This window comes from Pararge aegeria, chromosome 14, assembly GCF_905163445.1.
Source record: "Pararge aegeria chromosome 14, ilParAegt1.1, whole genome shotgun sequence".
Taxonomy (NCBI): Eukaryota; Metazoa; Arthropoda; class Insecta; order Lepidoptera; family Nymphalidae; genus Pararge; species Pararge aegeria.
Genome location: NC_053193.1, coordinates 16758997 through 16775638, shown reverse-complemented (window position 1 = coordinate 16775638; position 16642 = coordinate 16758997). Strand labels below are relative to the sequence as shown.

At 35.8% G+C, this 16642-nt stretch overlaps 1 protein-coding gene across 1 annotated transcript in view; it reads right to left on the bottom strand.

The window, feature by feature from the left end:
- Positions 1–317: 317 nt before the first annotated feature.
- LOC120629488 (androglobin-like) overlaps positions 318–16642 on the bottom strand; it is a 40783-nt gene continuing 24458 nt past the window's right edge. The window contains 18 exon segments of the mRNA XM_039898429.1: positions 318–712; positions 2758–2918; positions 3655–3778; positions 4538–4591; positions 4959–4992; positions 6006–6078; positions 7278–7483; positions 7850–7973; positions 8372–8415; positions 8681–8770; positions 9694–9873; positions 10387–10663; positions 11197–11377; positions 12001–12163; positions 12712–12963; positions 13665–13962; positions 15416–15628; positions 16052–16437. Coding sequence (XP_039754363.1) covers positions 591–712; positions 2758–2918; positions 3655–3778; positions 4538–4591; positions 4959–4992; positions 6006–6078; positions 7278–7483; positions 7850–7973; positions 8372–8415; positions 8681–8770; positions 9694–9873; positions 10387–10663; positions 11197–11377; positions 12001–12163; positions 12712–12963; positions 13665–13962; positions 15416–15628; positions 16052–16437 — 2982 coding nt within the window. The 3' untranslated portion in view covers positions 318–590.

The following is a 16642-nucleotide window of genomic DNA, read 5'->3' as shown; positions in this document are numbered from 1 at the left end:
GTTCTTATGCCCAAGTGACACTAGACAAATATTCCAAGCAAGGTACTCATTCTGGCTCTTTGAAGACAAAATAAGCGTTGATTAGTAAAGGCTAATGAACTAGTCAAAGCTATGTCTATCGACATTAAATACATACATTTACATAAAAACGGGTATTAAATTTAATATGACTAAACATTTTCTCAAACTCGTTTTTAAAGAAACAGCAAAAAAAAATTTAATTATTTTAATTTATAAGTGTCGCAACTCCTTACACAATAGTATACGAGAAATAAAGTACAATTAAAGATAAAACTTAAAATCAATCTTGCGCTTAACAATTAACTAAATAGCCGTTCCATTTGTATTTCTTTTTTTTAATTATCGCTTGAAAGCATTGATGACGTGTAGGTTGGAGCACCCTTGCCTATTCTTTCCCATGGGGAGCAGGCAAAGGTATATCACCGTACAGCCATATTAATCAGTGTGATGTAATGGACAGTAAAGTCAATATGGCCGACGCCCGAGCTAAACTCCATAGCGGCGAACGAATATCTAATGTCATAATAATATAATCATGTCCAATCAAATGCTATTTCAGGGTCACATTTCTACTTCTTTTTCGCCTCCATTTTTTTCTTCGTAGCGGATAAACTACGCTGTAGAACCTCACGAGCAATAGCATCATCCCTTTCTTCCAATGCTTGATTTAATTCTAGTTTCCATTGCGAATCTGCATAGGACAGATATAAAATCAATAAAAAGTACATAACTAAGGAAAAATGCTTTTAATGATTCCTTTATTAAAAGAATAAAGGATTAATATATTTTTTTAAGTTATAATAAAATATTTTGCAACCACCAAACGAAATTTGTTCGTATTGTTACACAAAAAAGGCAGTTGAAAACATTGCTTATAAAGACAATCTATTATTAAAAGCAGTCACTTCGATCTTTTTCCTTATACCCGTAGGTATACAAGGCGGGACGCTAGTAAAAAAAAACATGTTGCGTTTTTTTAAATATATTCCTTTTTTAAAGCCGCATAGGAAGTTCAATTAACGAAAGACTGAGTTCCTGTTATATATTCAAAAGCAAAGCTAAGCGTTCAAGCTTTGTATCGTTTATCTCACTAAGAACATACTTCAAACAAAGTCGGGGAACTTGTAAGTATTAAAATTGTCTATAGTACTCAATCGGAGCTGGCACTAACAACCCCGCTTGAGTCAACTTGAAAGTGGAAGAACGTGACAAGTTGGCTGCTAACAAACCAACTGTACCCACTTCATGTGCTCCTAGTACTTTGCAGTTTTCAATTAACAACTTTGGAGTTTAGTTTGGATACTGTTTGATCAAACTGTTGCATATGTTTTTAAGACGATGTATAATAGCTAGGAAAAATTTGATGAATAAGTATTTAAAAAATTATCGCCGTCGCGCTGAGCCCGTACAGTGCGTGTCCCTAACAGAAGTAGCTCAGACCGATTTTACCAAAAAAAAAATTGCCGAGATCGACGTTTCGTATCCCTAGTTTTCTAAAAACTGTTACTGTTAACTGTTTTTAAAACTGAGCCAATTGAATTATTTTTGGCATATTTTACGTGTAGGTTTCTACTTCTTTACTTCATGATTCCTTTTTTCATATATTATGTCTCTAAGTCCTTATCAGTAAAAGAGGTTTAGACGTTGGAGGGTCAGATTTTCTAAAGTATTTAACTTTTAACGAAGAATGATAAAAAAGAAATGATAGCGAAATGTCTACACTAGACTTGGATTTTACAAAAAAATGTGTGATTTAGAAGGGAGCTATAATTTCCTCTTTAAGTTTGATTTAAGACATATCTAATAATATATTTTTATAAAATGGTTTAAAGAACTAGTACTGGGGATAGTGTGTTGCCTAGTCAATGACTGGACGTAACTTGAAAGAGGACGAACGTGACAAGTTGGTTGTTAAATAATCGTTACCACTTTATGCGCTCCTGGTACTTTACAGTCATAAAAATAGCATGTTTAAGTTCAAATACCCAGAATTGAGCACTACCTCATCTCTATGGTTTCGAAGAGTGCAATATTGACTGATTTGAACCTGTATAGTTGATACAAAGGCAAGATACTTATACTATAAAGACTCCTATCGCTCACTTAATCTCATCTACGAGATCGATCTAGATAACTTGAAAGTGGAAGAACGTGACAAGTTGGCTGCTAAAAAAACAAGTATATCACTTTATATGCACCTATTAAATAAAAAATAATTGCAGGAGTAGATTATATACCATAATAGATCACTACCATTCCACTTTACTATAACAGTCCACTGCTGGACTAAAGGCCTCTGCTAACGGAAGGGTTTGCCCAGAATACCATGCTGTGGAGACGGGTTGTTGATCGCAGATAATGATAGTAGTACATAGCAGAGAGGACTTTTTTGCTCTTCATCGCACGGGTTAACGCAGCGTTGGTAGAGACCTCAATGAGGTGGACGAATGACATCAAGCGAGTCGATGGAAGCCGCTGGATCGTGGTATTTGAACATAGCTGAGAGGACGCTTTTGCTCTTGCTCAGTTATATTCCCTTAGTCGCCTCGTACGACACACGTTTTCAGACTGGAACAGATTGCAACATTGCTTTGCGGCAGATACAAGAATTGCGGAAGTACTTCCTCTTCTCTTAACTCTGCTACTAAATATCAGAGCGTGACAAACACTGCTTGACTATTTCTACATTACACCACGTTAATTAATAAGAAGGCTTGAGTATAATTCTAAACATACCAACAAACAGTTTCTCCAGCAGCTGACACCTATATTTCTGTCGCCCTAGAACATAGGCTTCGTTGTACGTCTGTAATTCACTCATTCGCTGCAATGCCGCCTCAATGTTGGTGTTACGGGTACTAACAGCTGCTTGTAACATGCCCGGTGTTAGAGTGACTCTGTAAAGAGTTAGTTACATTTTTATGCGTTTTTCTCTACGTGATTGTGTTAATGATATAGCTCAACGAGTCGCAAAGCTAAAGTGGCAATGGGCAGGGCCGATAGACCCTGACGAACATAACATAGACGATGGATCACAAGGTGCTAGAACCTCGCCTGTTCAACGCAGCGTTGGTAGACACCTCAACGAGGTGGACGAATGACATCAAGCGAGTCACAGGGAGCCGCAGGACCGTGGTATTTGAACTTCTTGCAATATACCTATGTCAAGCATTGGACGCCAATTGCTTGACACGATGATAATTATGGTGATGATTCTGATCCTTGGTATAAGAACAGAGTAAGGATAGTCAAACAGAGATACGAAGAAGCCAGACAGAGCAATGCGGTAAGTGCGGGGCAAAGAATGACCCTTACTACGGAGGCCAGTAAGGTAAGTTGATACACAGTTGCAACGTTGTACTCGGGCGTGGCGACGAACAACTCTCCATTAGACATGCAACAATTTCAGCATTGCGTCTTAAAATGTTTTTTTAGTCGTAAATATTTATTTGCACTACGTAAAATTATTTCAAATTCGCAAAGATTCTCCTGGCCCTTTATGTTAAAGAAGTGAAAGCGTCGAGGTGACACTTAAGGTATAAATTTTGATCTGTGGCATAGTTTATTAATAAAGCTAATTTGCATAATCTATTACTAAAAATTTTTTTTGTATTGCTTTCTTGTTCATTCTACCTTATGCTTTCAATTTCTTTAGTACACAGTGGGACGAAGTACAGCGGTTCAAATTTGTCTTTCAACTGTTCAGGCATCGTAAGATACGTCGATTCCACTTCACTTTCCGTTGACAGTTCGAACGCTAAAACAAAAAACAAACGGTAGGTTTTATTGGTTTTTTTAATCTCATTATGCAAACCAATATTATAAGTTGTATAATTGAGTTTTGTAAATAAATAAATCTTTACTTTTGGTGCATTATACAAGTTATACATTACGTTTGACAAGTGCGCATGCGTTGGATCTACAGAGTTTAGCTTTGCCGTTCGCCCTTCTCTATCTAAATTGTTTTTAAACCATTCAAGCCGTATATTATACTTAAATAAAGGGATCCGCTAACCCCGTAAAGCAAGATGTACATCTAAGTACTTTTTGCTTCGTTTTTTGTGTTTATTAATTTGTACATGGATCACGCAAAAACACGACTGATTTTGTCTTTATCATCTGAAGGCTTTGCAGCCTAATTAATGCCAGTGCTGGGTACATATTTAGGTTCCATTATAGGGTTCTCTATTGAATTGAGAGGCGAAAGTATTGAAGTCTATTAGGTAAAAGTTTATTTTTACATTATCGATAACTAATTTGTAAGTAAAGTTATAATTTGGTTTTAATAAATGTGCCCCCCGGAGCACTAGAGTCATGTTAAGTTCAAGGTCAGTTGAGTTTAAGACTTGGGTATAAAAGTCTACTAACCAAAACTTATTGGCTCGACCCGATTGTGGCTTTTAAATTTAACCCAATATCCCGTGTTCATCGCGCTAATTTCAAGATAAACGTAGCAGTTACGCAATCAATCAATGTTATTTTAAACCGTTATAAAGATGCTAGAACAATTACTTACTACCACTTTCGGTCACTGGAGTAGGGCCTTGCTGAGCAGGGTATGATACATCTTCTGGGATCATAGAACAAAGAAAATACTTTGAAATTATTTATGGTATTTACTGTAAATTTCTTATACCTTCTAACCGTACACCCTGTGTACGTAAAGTCTAATGGCGTTCTAGTTAACACTCCAAATTCTATTTCTATCTCTCCCATATATACGTTTTACATTGTGAGCAGATAATCTGAATACCTTGTAATAAATAAAGAACTAAGATACACCAGTAATACAAGACGAAAGATAGTCTCTCGAGTTTCATGTAAAATCAATGAAGAAATTTAGCTTACTATCAATCTTAAAGAAGCGGTAGTTTCAATTTGCATTATTAATATCGTTTGTTTAGTTTCATATTTATATATACCGTTTAAAAACTTACTTTTTCCTTCTCCCTCTAGCTCTTCGTATATTTCCTACGAAGAAAGATTTAAGTTTAATAGTAGTATATAATAGTACAATATCATAGTAAACTAATTATTGTGACAGGTCGCACATCATCGCATCAACCCTTTGCCGGCTAAAATAGAGCACGGGTCTCATATTGTCACATCTCGCATTGAGAAGGGATTAGGTCGTAGTCCACCACGCTGGCCCAGTGCGGATTGATGGATTTCACACGCCTTCGAGAACATTATGGAGAACTCTCAGGCATGCAGGTTTCCTCGCGATGTTTTCTTTCACCGTTGAAGTTATATTATAATAACTTAAAACGCACATAATTTAGAAAAGTTAGAGGTGTTCGCTGAGATTCGAACTCGGCCCTCGGAAAGTGTAGCCGAAGTCCTATCCAAGCAGTGATAGCCCAGTGGATGGACGTTCCTTAAATTTTTCCTTTTATCAGTTCTTTAAGCGATATACCTACAACATTATAGATCAATAAACTTTGGATTCTCTGTTTTTTTGCCATTAACATTAACTTCAGACCAGTGAAGAGTGAATAGGCTACACGTAATAAGTAAACAAACTATTACAATGTTGAGTTTCGTGTAGTGTCTGTTTCTTTGTCACCTATGTTTGGCTTAACAGTTGAACTGATTTTAATGAAATTTAGCACATATGTTGCTTGCATCCTGGAAATGGACATAGAATAAACATGGGGTACATGAAAAAATAGCATTTGTTATTTATAGCAGTTGGCTTGAGTGCTTAACTTATATTAGTGACATTTTGCATATCAATAGTTTGCATCGTGTAGAACGAAGACGAAATCACGGGCACCACCTAGTTGTTGTCGTAAAGTTGTCGCCTACCACATCTACAGCACGTCATAAATAATTTAAAAATTAACTCTGTAATTATCTGTGGTTCTTTTGTAGAACAAAATACTGAGGGCATCAATTTTTAATAGAACTAAAAAAGTTTTGCTATCAACTCAAATTAAATAGATTGTCTCTAACAAGTAAATAAAGAATTTCATTAGAGTAACCTCTGCGACAGTTTGTGAGCTTTCAGAGGGTGGAGGCGTCAAGGCTTCAAGGAATTCAGCTCGAAATTCTTTTCTGCAAAAGATCCGTTTATATATTATAAGTTATTTAATACTATCGCGGCGTAAGCACTGAGAACTCTGACCTGTTTTGTTCATTTTGAACTTACCCTTCGTAAAAATGTAAATAATAAATCAAATTTAACTAACTTACATTTACGTTTTATTTATAGCTAAACGGGAGGTATTTATGTCTTTTAAAATAAGTTCAAAACCAAAATCAGATTGAGAATTAATTTCGATACAGACTTATATTTAATACTAGATGTTCCCTGCGGCTTCGCTCGCGTAAACTACGGTACGCAGCGTACTGCTTCATAGTCTACATCAACCTCAATAAATCAGATATCAAACCTCTTTTTTTGCCAAATACACAAACCTATGATATTAAGTACAGATAGTATTTCAACATTTCATAACAAATGGGGCGAATAATATATGCTCTTGGAGCTTTCCTTAGTCGCCTACTATTTGACACCGTCAATCACATAAACATTGCCAATCGCGAATGCCCGTCCCCTGGACCTAACCGTCCACTGGAAATCTCTATAACAAATGACTGCAATAACATTATTGGCTTAACGGCACCACTAAATATTTGTCAATAGCAGTAGGTAAGCAAATTTGACCCAAATCAGTAAATGGATGGACCTTTGAAATTACCTACTAACATTTTTATTTAGTCCTAGTACCGAAGTCCTCATAAATTTGGCAATGTATTCGTCAAGTCTTAAGTGAGTGGTTTGCTGTCCGCTGAGGAGTTATGTCCTTTTTATTCAATCATGTTCATTAGATCTACACAAAATTAGAGCAAAACTAAACTGATAGTATAACCTATAAAACATAATTATTTAAATCAGTTAATATTTGACAGAGTTATGGTGATAAATGATCGAACACTTTCATCCCCTCTCCCAAAAGAACTGAGCTGATTTTCGGGATAAAAAGTATCCTATTATAGGTAATAGTATGTCGTGCAAAGTTCATTCAGATGTTTCATCTTGATGCACGGCCCAGATACAGACAGACAGACACGAGTGAAAAAAAATACATTTTTGGGTTTCGAATCGGCTAAAGAGTGCCCTACAAAAAAATAAAAAATCCGCAATGTACAGATTCGACCCGTTACAGTTTTGTTAAAAGTATAGATTTAAAACGACTGATTTTGGATTGGATTTATTATAAACTGGAGAGTTCTTCTCCGGAACTTTTTACCTAATCTGGGCGCCTCTTAAATTTCTTCCCGGTTCAAATACATCCCAAGACTTCCTTTCGGCAGCAAATTGTAGTTCCCTCTCATCGTCACGTTTTGCTTGAGATCCTCCTCCGACAGCCAGGGAACATTCCAGTTCCACGTATGCATCACCCGGTTGAGGCTGGTAGAGTTCTTCTGTTTTGTTTTTATCCTAAATTATAATAAACTAATTATATTTGTGTCTATTAGACCGACTTGATAATAAAAGTTTGAAGTAGATAAAAGTACCAAGAACAATTGATTAGGTATTTTGGAATTGGGCAGCTGTCTGTTTTGTTATTTTCCTCGAAAGACAACTTACGACATTAAATTATTTATAAACATATTTTTAAAAAAGGCGACATTATTCTAATTAACACAACGAGGATTTAATTTTTCTCTTTTCCCGCTTTTTTTAAATTACAGAAATTTGCATCGTTATTACGCGCGTTGAATTTAAATAACGAATTATAACCTAGGTTACTATTTTATATACAAAACAGTAAGACCAATAGAAAGTGATGCGTTTCATAACCACATTATTGCCAATTACCTTATCCTTTGTCTGTGGTTTCTTCGGTGTCACTTCCACTACCTCGCTCCCATACATGTTACGTACTTCATTCACCCTGATCCACTGCGCAAGCGTTAACGGCCATCCGTTACGTGCTGTCACTCTTGAATTCACAGGTTAAAACTTATATTAAGTGTCCTGGATTTAATTATCAAGTTTGGCCAAAAATGGTTGTATCAAATAATTTTTAGAAATTTACAGTCCCGAGCTAAGTAATTTGAATTTCCAGAACTTCTAAAAACACGTTTTTCATCGGTTCTGGGAACTATCACTAATATGTGAAAATAATCGTCAAAGTCCGCCAACCCAAATAAGAGCAAATCAAAACAAAGCGAAGACTGTCCCAAATTTGTAAAGAGCAAACATGTAAACTTTTGATCTAAATAAAAAACAAACAAATTATTGGTAAATTACTGAAACAAATTGAAATTAGTCAAGTCATTATGAAAATTCTCCAACAAAGAAACACTAAAGTCTTCAAATATTGTGAATAGATCATACTTGATTGTGTATTGCTTTGGCTCCAAAGGCTTTACGTCCTTAATCTGAAAAATAACGTTAGGTTAAAAAATAGCAGAAAAAAATGGTCGGTTCCAAGCAATATATTCAAAAAAATTCAAAATTCAAAATTCATTTATTTCAAGTAGGCCTAATATAAGCACTTTTGAAACGTCAAGTCTGTCTGTTTGTAGTGATTCTACCACAGGTTCGGAAGGCAGATTCTACCGAGAAGAAGCCGGCAAGAAACTCAGCAGTTGCTCTTTTCCAACATCAACAATTTACATTTTGCATATATTCCATAAAGGTAACCTTGGTCATTGATTTGGATTTTGTGCTCGCCTTTGGCCCTCTCGGAGTCTTCAGTGATCTAGCACTCGAAAATACAGATTCCCGAGGAGCCTGTAGAAATGTTAGAAAATGATTATTTTTTAGCCAGGATATGCATTATAGTTAAATCTAAAATGTATGAAATTAGTGAAAATGTTGCAAAAAGACCATTTGTGACTAAAAATATAATTTAAAAACAACTAACTCCGAAATTCGTCGTTCTTCGTAAAGACTATGTTCGAGCCCTGGCAAACACCACTGACTTTTCGGATGTGTGCGTTTTCAATTAAAGCAGTTTAAATATCACTTACTTTAAACGGTGAAGGAAGGTTGAACATCGTGAGGAAACCTGCATGCGTGAGAGTTCTCCAATACGGACATGGCTGATGAACAAATAATTATAGTTTATACTTGGGATTATAAAAGATGTGATTAAATCATTTAAAATTTAAACTACAATTATAAGACATTGCTTTTTGTCATCTTTTGATACCTTCTTGACAGACTGACTGTAGTGGATACGAAAATAAAAACAATATTGTCACAACAAAATATTTTAATAACTTATCAAAGAAATGGCGGGCTTTGGCTAGCTTGTTGTACCAAAATGGCGGCATTTTTGGCATGGCGATGAGGTACGACAACAATTGTTTTGACTTTGATAATTTGTCAAGCCAAGCCACCATGTCTGTAATCTGTGGTCGGTGCACTGGCTGACGTCTCATCCGTTACAATCCGGAATGATAATGAAAAAATCGTATAAGGGTGCTATTTGCTCAGGAGATATTGATTTCACTATGCACAATTGCTATAATACTTTGGAAGAAGTTTGTGGTGCAGTGATTGAAGAATGAATAAATTAAAAATTTTTGTTAGATTTTCATGGATTATTACGTTTCGCGCTAGTCTTAGTGCTCATTGTTTATAAGATTATTCCTACATTCAACATAAAAATAATCAATAGAATTTGTATAGTGGTCAATTGCTTTTTATACCGAAGTTAAGTTTGCGTGTGAAGTGGCAGAGCGCGTCTTGGCCCTCCTCAAACTATATGGCATGTGGGCTGACTCGAGTTTGATGTAAGGCCATTGCAATACTCCGGTGCCAGAACACCTTCCCAGTTCTTGGAAGCCACCCTCAGATAAGGTAGTACTCAGTATAGCTTCCATTTCCAACTGAAAAGAAAAACAATTTTTTTACATGAGCAATATATTTCACGACAATGGACGGTTTCAGACCAACCAAGTGCGTAAACTGTCCAGGAACAGAAGAATAAGATATTTCACTACTAAGTTATGATTTAGCCCTAAGAGATAACATGAGATGATTATCTAGCTACTCTACATAGCGTTGATTTCTATAGCAGCTTAGCATAAAACAGCGATACCCCGTATTAAAAATGGAAAGAGGAATTGTGAGAACATTCAAGGACCACAGAATGTCTTAAAGAATTAAAAATAAAATTATTAACGGTTCGTATTCCAGCATTTCATTTCGGTGGACAATTAGGTGTCATTCTGGCGCTTTCACCAATTGAGCATAAAAATAACAGAAGCGCCTGGATAAGGTTTGTCAAGTGCATTGTTTAGTTAAAGATTCCAACTAAGCACACCTCCAACCAAGCATAAAGAATGCAGTGCTGATTTACAGCGGGAACCACAGTACAGAATTAAAGTATAATAGATCACCTCAGGCAAGGTTGCAGCTGCTCTGAAGCTGATATACTCTTCCCTCTGTACCGATATCTGCATTCCACCAAGTATATTCCTCCTGTTCGGTATGAAGATCTCATCTATATGCATTTTACTGGACTGGGGCAATGGTAGTTCCCTGCACGACTCTATCATATCACTGTCGCAGATGTGGAACACGTCAGCGGTGGACGAGAGCACTGTCAGTTGCCACTGAACTTCCGTGTAAGCACTTGGTGCTTCATTCAAAGTACCGTGGCCCATTATTGTGTAGCTGTAAAAGATTATCTACTATGATAATCGAATCTCTTCTACCCACTAGCTTAACGAACTAGCAACTAAAAGAAATAGAAATTTGCGTGGCTAGACCGACCAGTCAGTCTCATAGTAATGAAAAATCTTTGTTTCACAACTTTTCTCGTTGATCAATCATTTTAGAGAAATATCTTTTCAAAGTTTTCATTGCAATCCGCATTGGCGACTATAACAGCTACATTCAAGGTCAAATGGGGTCACAGATATATAATGTAGTAGGATTTGTGCTCCGAATCCTACTACATTATATTGTTCGACAATAATTAAACAATAATTCTCACACACACATTCATAGGATCATACACACACGTAATTTCAAGTTTTGAATTGTGAATATTTATTAAATAATTTATCTTAGTCAAATATTAGTGCTAGATGCTTTCATGGATGGTGTTCTTACCTTTCCAACCAGCCCTTTATAAAGAAGCTTTCTTTAATAATCTAGATAACATAAAATAAATACTGGTGATGTTGATAACTTTAATAACTCACCCATGATCGTTTGGCTCGAAGTGAAAAGTAATATGAGCGTTATAAACTTGCGGCATCTGCTTTCCTGTATCATTATTATAAACAGAAAAAGTGCTGTACGGTAGAGAGCTTTGTACATCTAGATGCACTTTGACCGGCGCATGACAGGTGAACACTCCTTGAAAGTACGGGATCCATTTACCTTTAAACATTATTACGCATATTAGGGTAAAACGTAGGCCTCCAAATGGCAGTAGAAACTCTATTAAAGATTATTAAAGGTTTACTGCGCTGATGCATAAGTGATGCATAAATATGGTAATTACAGGGCAGCAGTAGTACTATATCCTGAGTGGCCCAAGAAATGCACGATGTTCCTAACTGCGCGACTAAGCCATAGAACCTTTAAAGTAGCTTTACCTCAGGCTAAAGAAACAGTTAAAGTGAGACAACAATCGGTTTTGTAACTTTGACTGAGCAGTTTCAAAGTACACTTTAAAGATCCCACCCAGGCTAAAGTGGCGATCACAAGGCAAGATATAAGATAAGTATTTCTACTTTATGAAGATGCTGCAGTAGATTATTGAGAAAGTCTAAAGTAAAGTTTTCTATAATAATAATAAAGATATAAACTCACCACCTGGTATTAAATTCCTGGAATAAAAATCAAAGTTCCGTCAGTCAGTCAGTGTTAAAATTAAATACCAAAACACCTATATTTTAAAGAAAAGTGCTCGTTTTTGTGTAAAGATGATATTTAAGAGCATATTACTAATAATCATAGAATAATATAGAAAATGAAAAAGAACACTGATTATCATTTACATTTGGATGTTGCGGGCGATGTTCCACTATATTGGCGAAGTCCTATTACTCCAGAAAGGCCAGATGCCACTGAGTATGCGTATTTTGCTCCAGGATATAATAGGAAGAATTCATTCATCAAAGCTGATAGCGCTTCTAAATTACCGAAGGCGTGATCCATAATCTATAAAAAGTTATAGTTATATAATGCAGCAACAGTTGCCGAACTGAACCTTACATACGGATGATACATTGACCAAAGTCTAATGTAAGATTTATTATTTGTATTCTACTCAAAGTTAGCACTTGGTAAGTGATGTGTGAAAAACATTGACCAACAAAAGACTTTCTTACAATCTTCTCACCAAAACTCCTTTTCAGAGGATGGTAAAATATCAAGAGGTTCGACCACATTATTTTTAACAACGCATGCTTTTATAATACCAGCTAATCAAGAAGCAATGATTTCGAAACTATCTTTTCGTCCACGTTTATTTCAATTTATTTTAAGGTTTTTTTTCAAATTCTGTGGCAACCGTTGGTTTTCCTGGGATAAATGTCTATTACACTCCGTCCTTTCAACTAACTCTAAGCCAAAAATCGAGTTGATTGATTGCTTAGATAGGGCTCGAAGAAAGGACAAATCAACAAATAAAAGAAAACCATCTCTCATAAATAATATTAAGTTAACTAATAGACAGACTCTTACTGTTTATTTATTTGTGATCTTACCATTTTCAAGATATCTGACGTTATTAGCACGTGACTAGTCAAGCATTTTCTAGCCCAAATGCCTCGCCAAAAAGCTTGAACACAGGTAGCTGCTTCATGTTTCCTGATCAACAACTCCCGTTCCCTTTTTAATATACCACAAGGAAGATCTTCGGAAGCCAGATCACAGACCTGGGAAGTTGAAGGTGGTTCTGGGGAGTATAGCAGCTTCTTCATTTTTTGTGGATCTATTATGGGGTTTTCCTCAAAAACCTGTGTCAAATTTTTTATGGTTCATCATTGACATTCGTAAAACATAGATATGCATGCCAGGGTTATGTTCATGAAAGGCCCCCAAGAAAGAGCCCAAAGCCTCTAGGATATCACTGTTTTATATTGGTTTTATGGTTGTCAGACTTATATTTTGGAAATGCAACGACATAAAAAAGGAGGCATACTCTGGTATGCGGAATTACTTGGTTCAATTTTCATATTGTCCTTTTATATATCCAGCTGTGCGGTCAGTTCGTTCATCAAGCATCTCTAACCATGCTGGACGCAATTTCTATTAAAGTAAGAAAATACTTACAAAATACCTGTCTAGAAGTAAACGTCTAACGTTTGACAGAGGGATGAACCAAGTAAAGGGGCTACTTTTTGATTTTTGAATTGAGGGTATGGTTTTTATTAAACCCTATACCCTAATAGGTTAGTCTGCTACCATCATATTAATTAAATTGAATATTTCGATTGAAATAAACTAATCAATCTAATTCAAAAATTTCAGATGGCAGATTAATAGTACTATGATTTTCCGATTCTTCCCTGAACTTAATTCCAAATGGATTCAGTCTTTAATCTGGAGATATTAATCTTAGATTGAACCAAGATAACACTCAAGGACTTACTTGTAAATAAAAGATGTATAGTTAATTTATAATTTATACCAGCAAAGCCGTAACTGTAATAATTACCTGTTCTTCCATTATTACTTCTTCCATAGCCTCTGTCTCCTCAACTTCAGGCATAACACAATCACATGTATCCATATCTGCGATGGTTCTGAAGGATTTAGGAGGCTTCGGTTTAGGTGGCATACCGAAATCTGGATCGCAGAAATGTTGTCTTAGAACTGTGCATACGGCACGGAAGTCGTCAGGCAGGAGTCGTTTTGTCAGCAGAGATTGTAGCGCTTGTCTGAACATCCAGTGGAGTAAGCATTTCCTGTAGCCCACTAGTAGGGCATCCCATTCCAAATCTGGTTGGTATGATCTGAAATAAAATAGTTAAATTTATTATCGATGCGCTTCAATTACTCGTTTATCGCTGCCAATATGTGTAGTACCTTCAAATCAAGAGTGAATAGGCATCTTCTAGGCAAGCGCGCTTCATCTTAGGCTGCATCATCATTTACCATCAGGTATGATTGCAGTCAAGCACTTGTCTATATATTAAAAAAAAAAAAAAAAGTTCAGGAATAACCGTGAGGTGCAAGTTTCTCGCTTATGGGGGCTTAAACTGGAGAAGCGATTGCTAACTGGAGAGATTTTAACCATTAATATAGTACAGTCATTCTTTTTTACTTATTGTTTTCAAATTCAAAATTCAAAATTCAAAATTCATTTATTTCAAGTAGGCCTAATATAAGCACTTTTGAAACGTCAAGTCTGTCTGTTTGTAGTGATTCTACCACCGGTTCGGAAGGCAGATTCTACCGAGAAGAAGCCGGCAAGAAACTCAGCAGTTGCTCTTTTCCAACATCAACAATTTACATTTTGTATTTTAACATTCATTTTTCTATCTTGTGAGAGCTGAAAGCGGAGCCGGAAGCTTCCAAGCAACCTTGTCATTAAAAAATTCATCAATTGTATAGTAACCTCGCTCTAATAAATGTGTTTTAACAAATTCTTTAAACTTGTGCATTGGCAGGTCCAAAATCACCTTAGGAATCATATTATAAAAGCGTATACTCAATCCCACAAATGATCCCTGTACCTTACGCAGACGATATGCAGATGACACTAATTTATGACCATTTCTTGTAAGTCGACTGTTTATGTCCACTTTTTGTGTATAAAGACTAATATGTTGTCTTACAAATACTATATTGTTATAAATATATTGTGAAGCTACAGTAAGTATGCCTATTTCTTTAAACTTCTCACGGAGGGATTCGCGTGATTTAAGTTTATATATTGACCGTACAGCTCTTTTCTGCAATATAAATATAGTTTCGATATCAGCTGCTTTACCCCATAACAAGATTCCATAGGACATAACACTATGAAAGTACGCAAAATAAACTAGCCTAGCTATTTCAACAGTAATTTTAATTATTTTATTAAAATTATTCATTCGAGTTATTGTAGGTTAGGTATGCATAATATGTATCTATGTTTTATATTATTTATTTGTTTTTTTTTGTATGTCTTAAAAATAACGTTTTCTAATAGATATTTTTGTTTTGTTTTATTATTATCATCTTTACCTTTTAAGTATTCTCTATGTACGCACAGTTATTCTCTATGTATACAGTCGACCTACCTGTTGGTTTTGCTTTGGGGGTTAAATAGTAGCCTTCGTTCTCTTCTCTTGTTCTCCGTCTTTTTAACTAACTCTATGCTAAAACAGGATGTGAATGAAGAACAAACCAACAAACAACAATACTTTCGCATTTATAATATTAGTAAGGATAGTTAAAGAAGATGGTGATTTGTTAACTTACTTGAAAAAATCCTTTTCACTTGCCGCCATATTGAAAGTGGATTTATTCATTCGTATCCAATTAGAGAACGCAGTGCCGACGTTTGAAAGGAAGCGGGATGCCCAGGGGCACTCTTTGACTGCAGAACATTGAATTACATCACGCGTCCCGAGTAATAACGACGAGTCGGATAGAAACATGGCGTGCCAATTCATGCGGGAGTGCACCCAGATCCTGATAATTTTGCATGGATTTAAATCGTAGATAATACCATTTCATTTAATGGAGGTGAAAAGTACGGAAACACTTGGTGGACTTAAGTTATTAAGCTTTTATTAGTACCGAAGCAAAAGTAATGTAGGCTTAACCTTTGCCTAAATTTTAACAAAGTGTTTAAACATATTTATTATATATTTTTATGACCCGACCTTTTTAGCTAGATTTAAAGAAACCGGCATTTAACAGGAAGGCTTTTAGATTGTTGACCGCCAAACTTTAATTTAAAGAAGATGGCACCCGATAATGATATTGGTGATGATCATGACATTTGTAACCCAGTTAAGTCTCGGTAAAAGAACTCCACTTCGGGGATCTTAAAAATCATTTTAAATTTAGAATACGCAAAAGTTTAAGTGTCGCAATTTTCAGGATACTAACCTGCAGAAATGGCGTCCAGGAGGTAATTCAATTTCCAGACTATTGTATTCCCGCGTCTCTATATAAGCTTTGGCCATTGGCAGAGTGCAGTCGGCAAACCATTCGAAAACCTCCAATATTAAATAAGCTGGTTCTATGTCATCAAATATTGGCACACCGCAATTAATAAGTACTCTTGTTTGAAGCACGTTCAGAGAAATTCTTAGAATATTCTCACCCGGTCCGTCGATTTGAAGGTATAAAGGAGCTGAGTTTGGTGCATGTGTGTCTATATTTTTACTGATTGGTACTTTCATTATTCTTGATGGCGGATTGCTTGCTAACGATGCGTATTGATGCATCGATGGGTAGAATAGGTTGGTAACGTTTTTAATTGATTCTTGTAACTGAAAGTAATAATATTATACAACGATATTACACAGGAAGTATATTCGCACCGTTTTGAGTCTGAATACAAGACTGAAGTATATAGCAAATGCACCTGTAACCATAGATACGGGTGAGCGCATGTGCGATTTAACTATGATAGTTAGATATATTCCCGGGGTTAAAGACCCAGACTTTTTGTAGGTAATAATGAGTACTTGAATA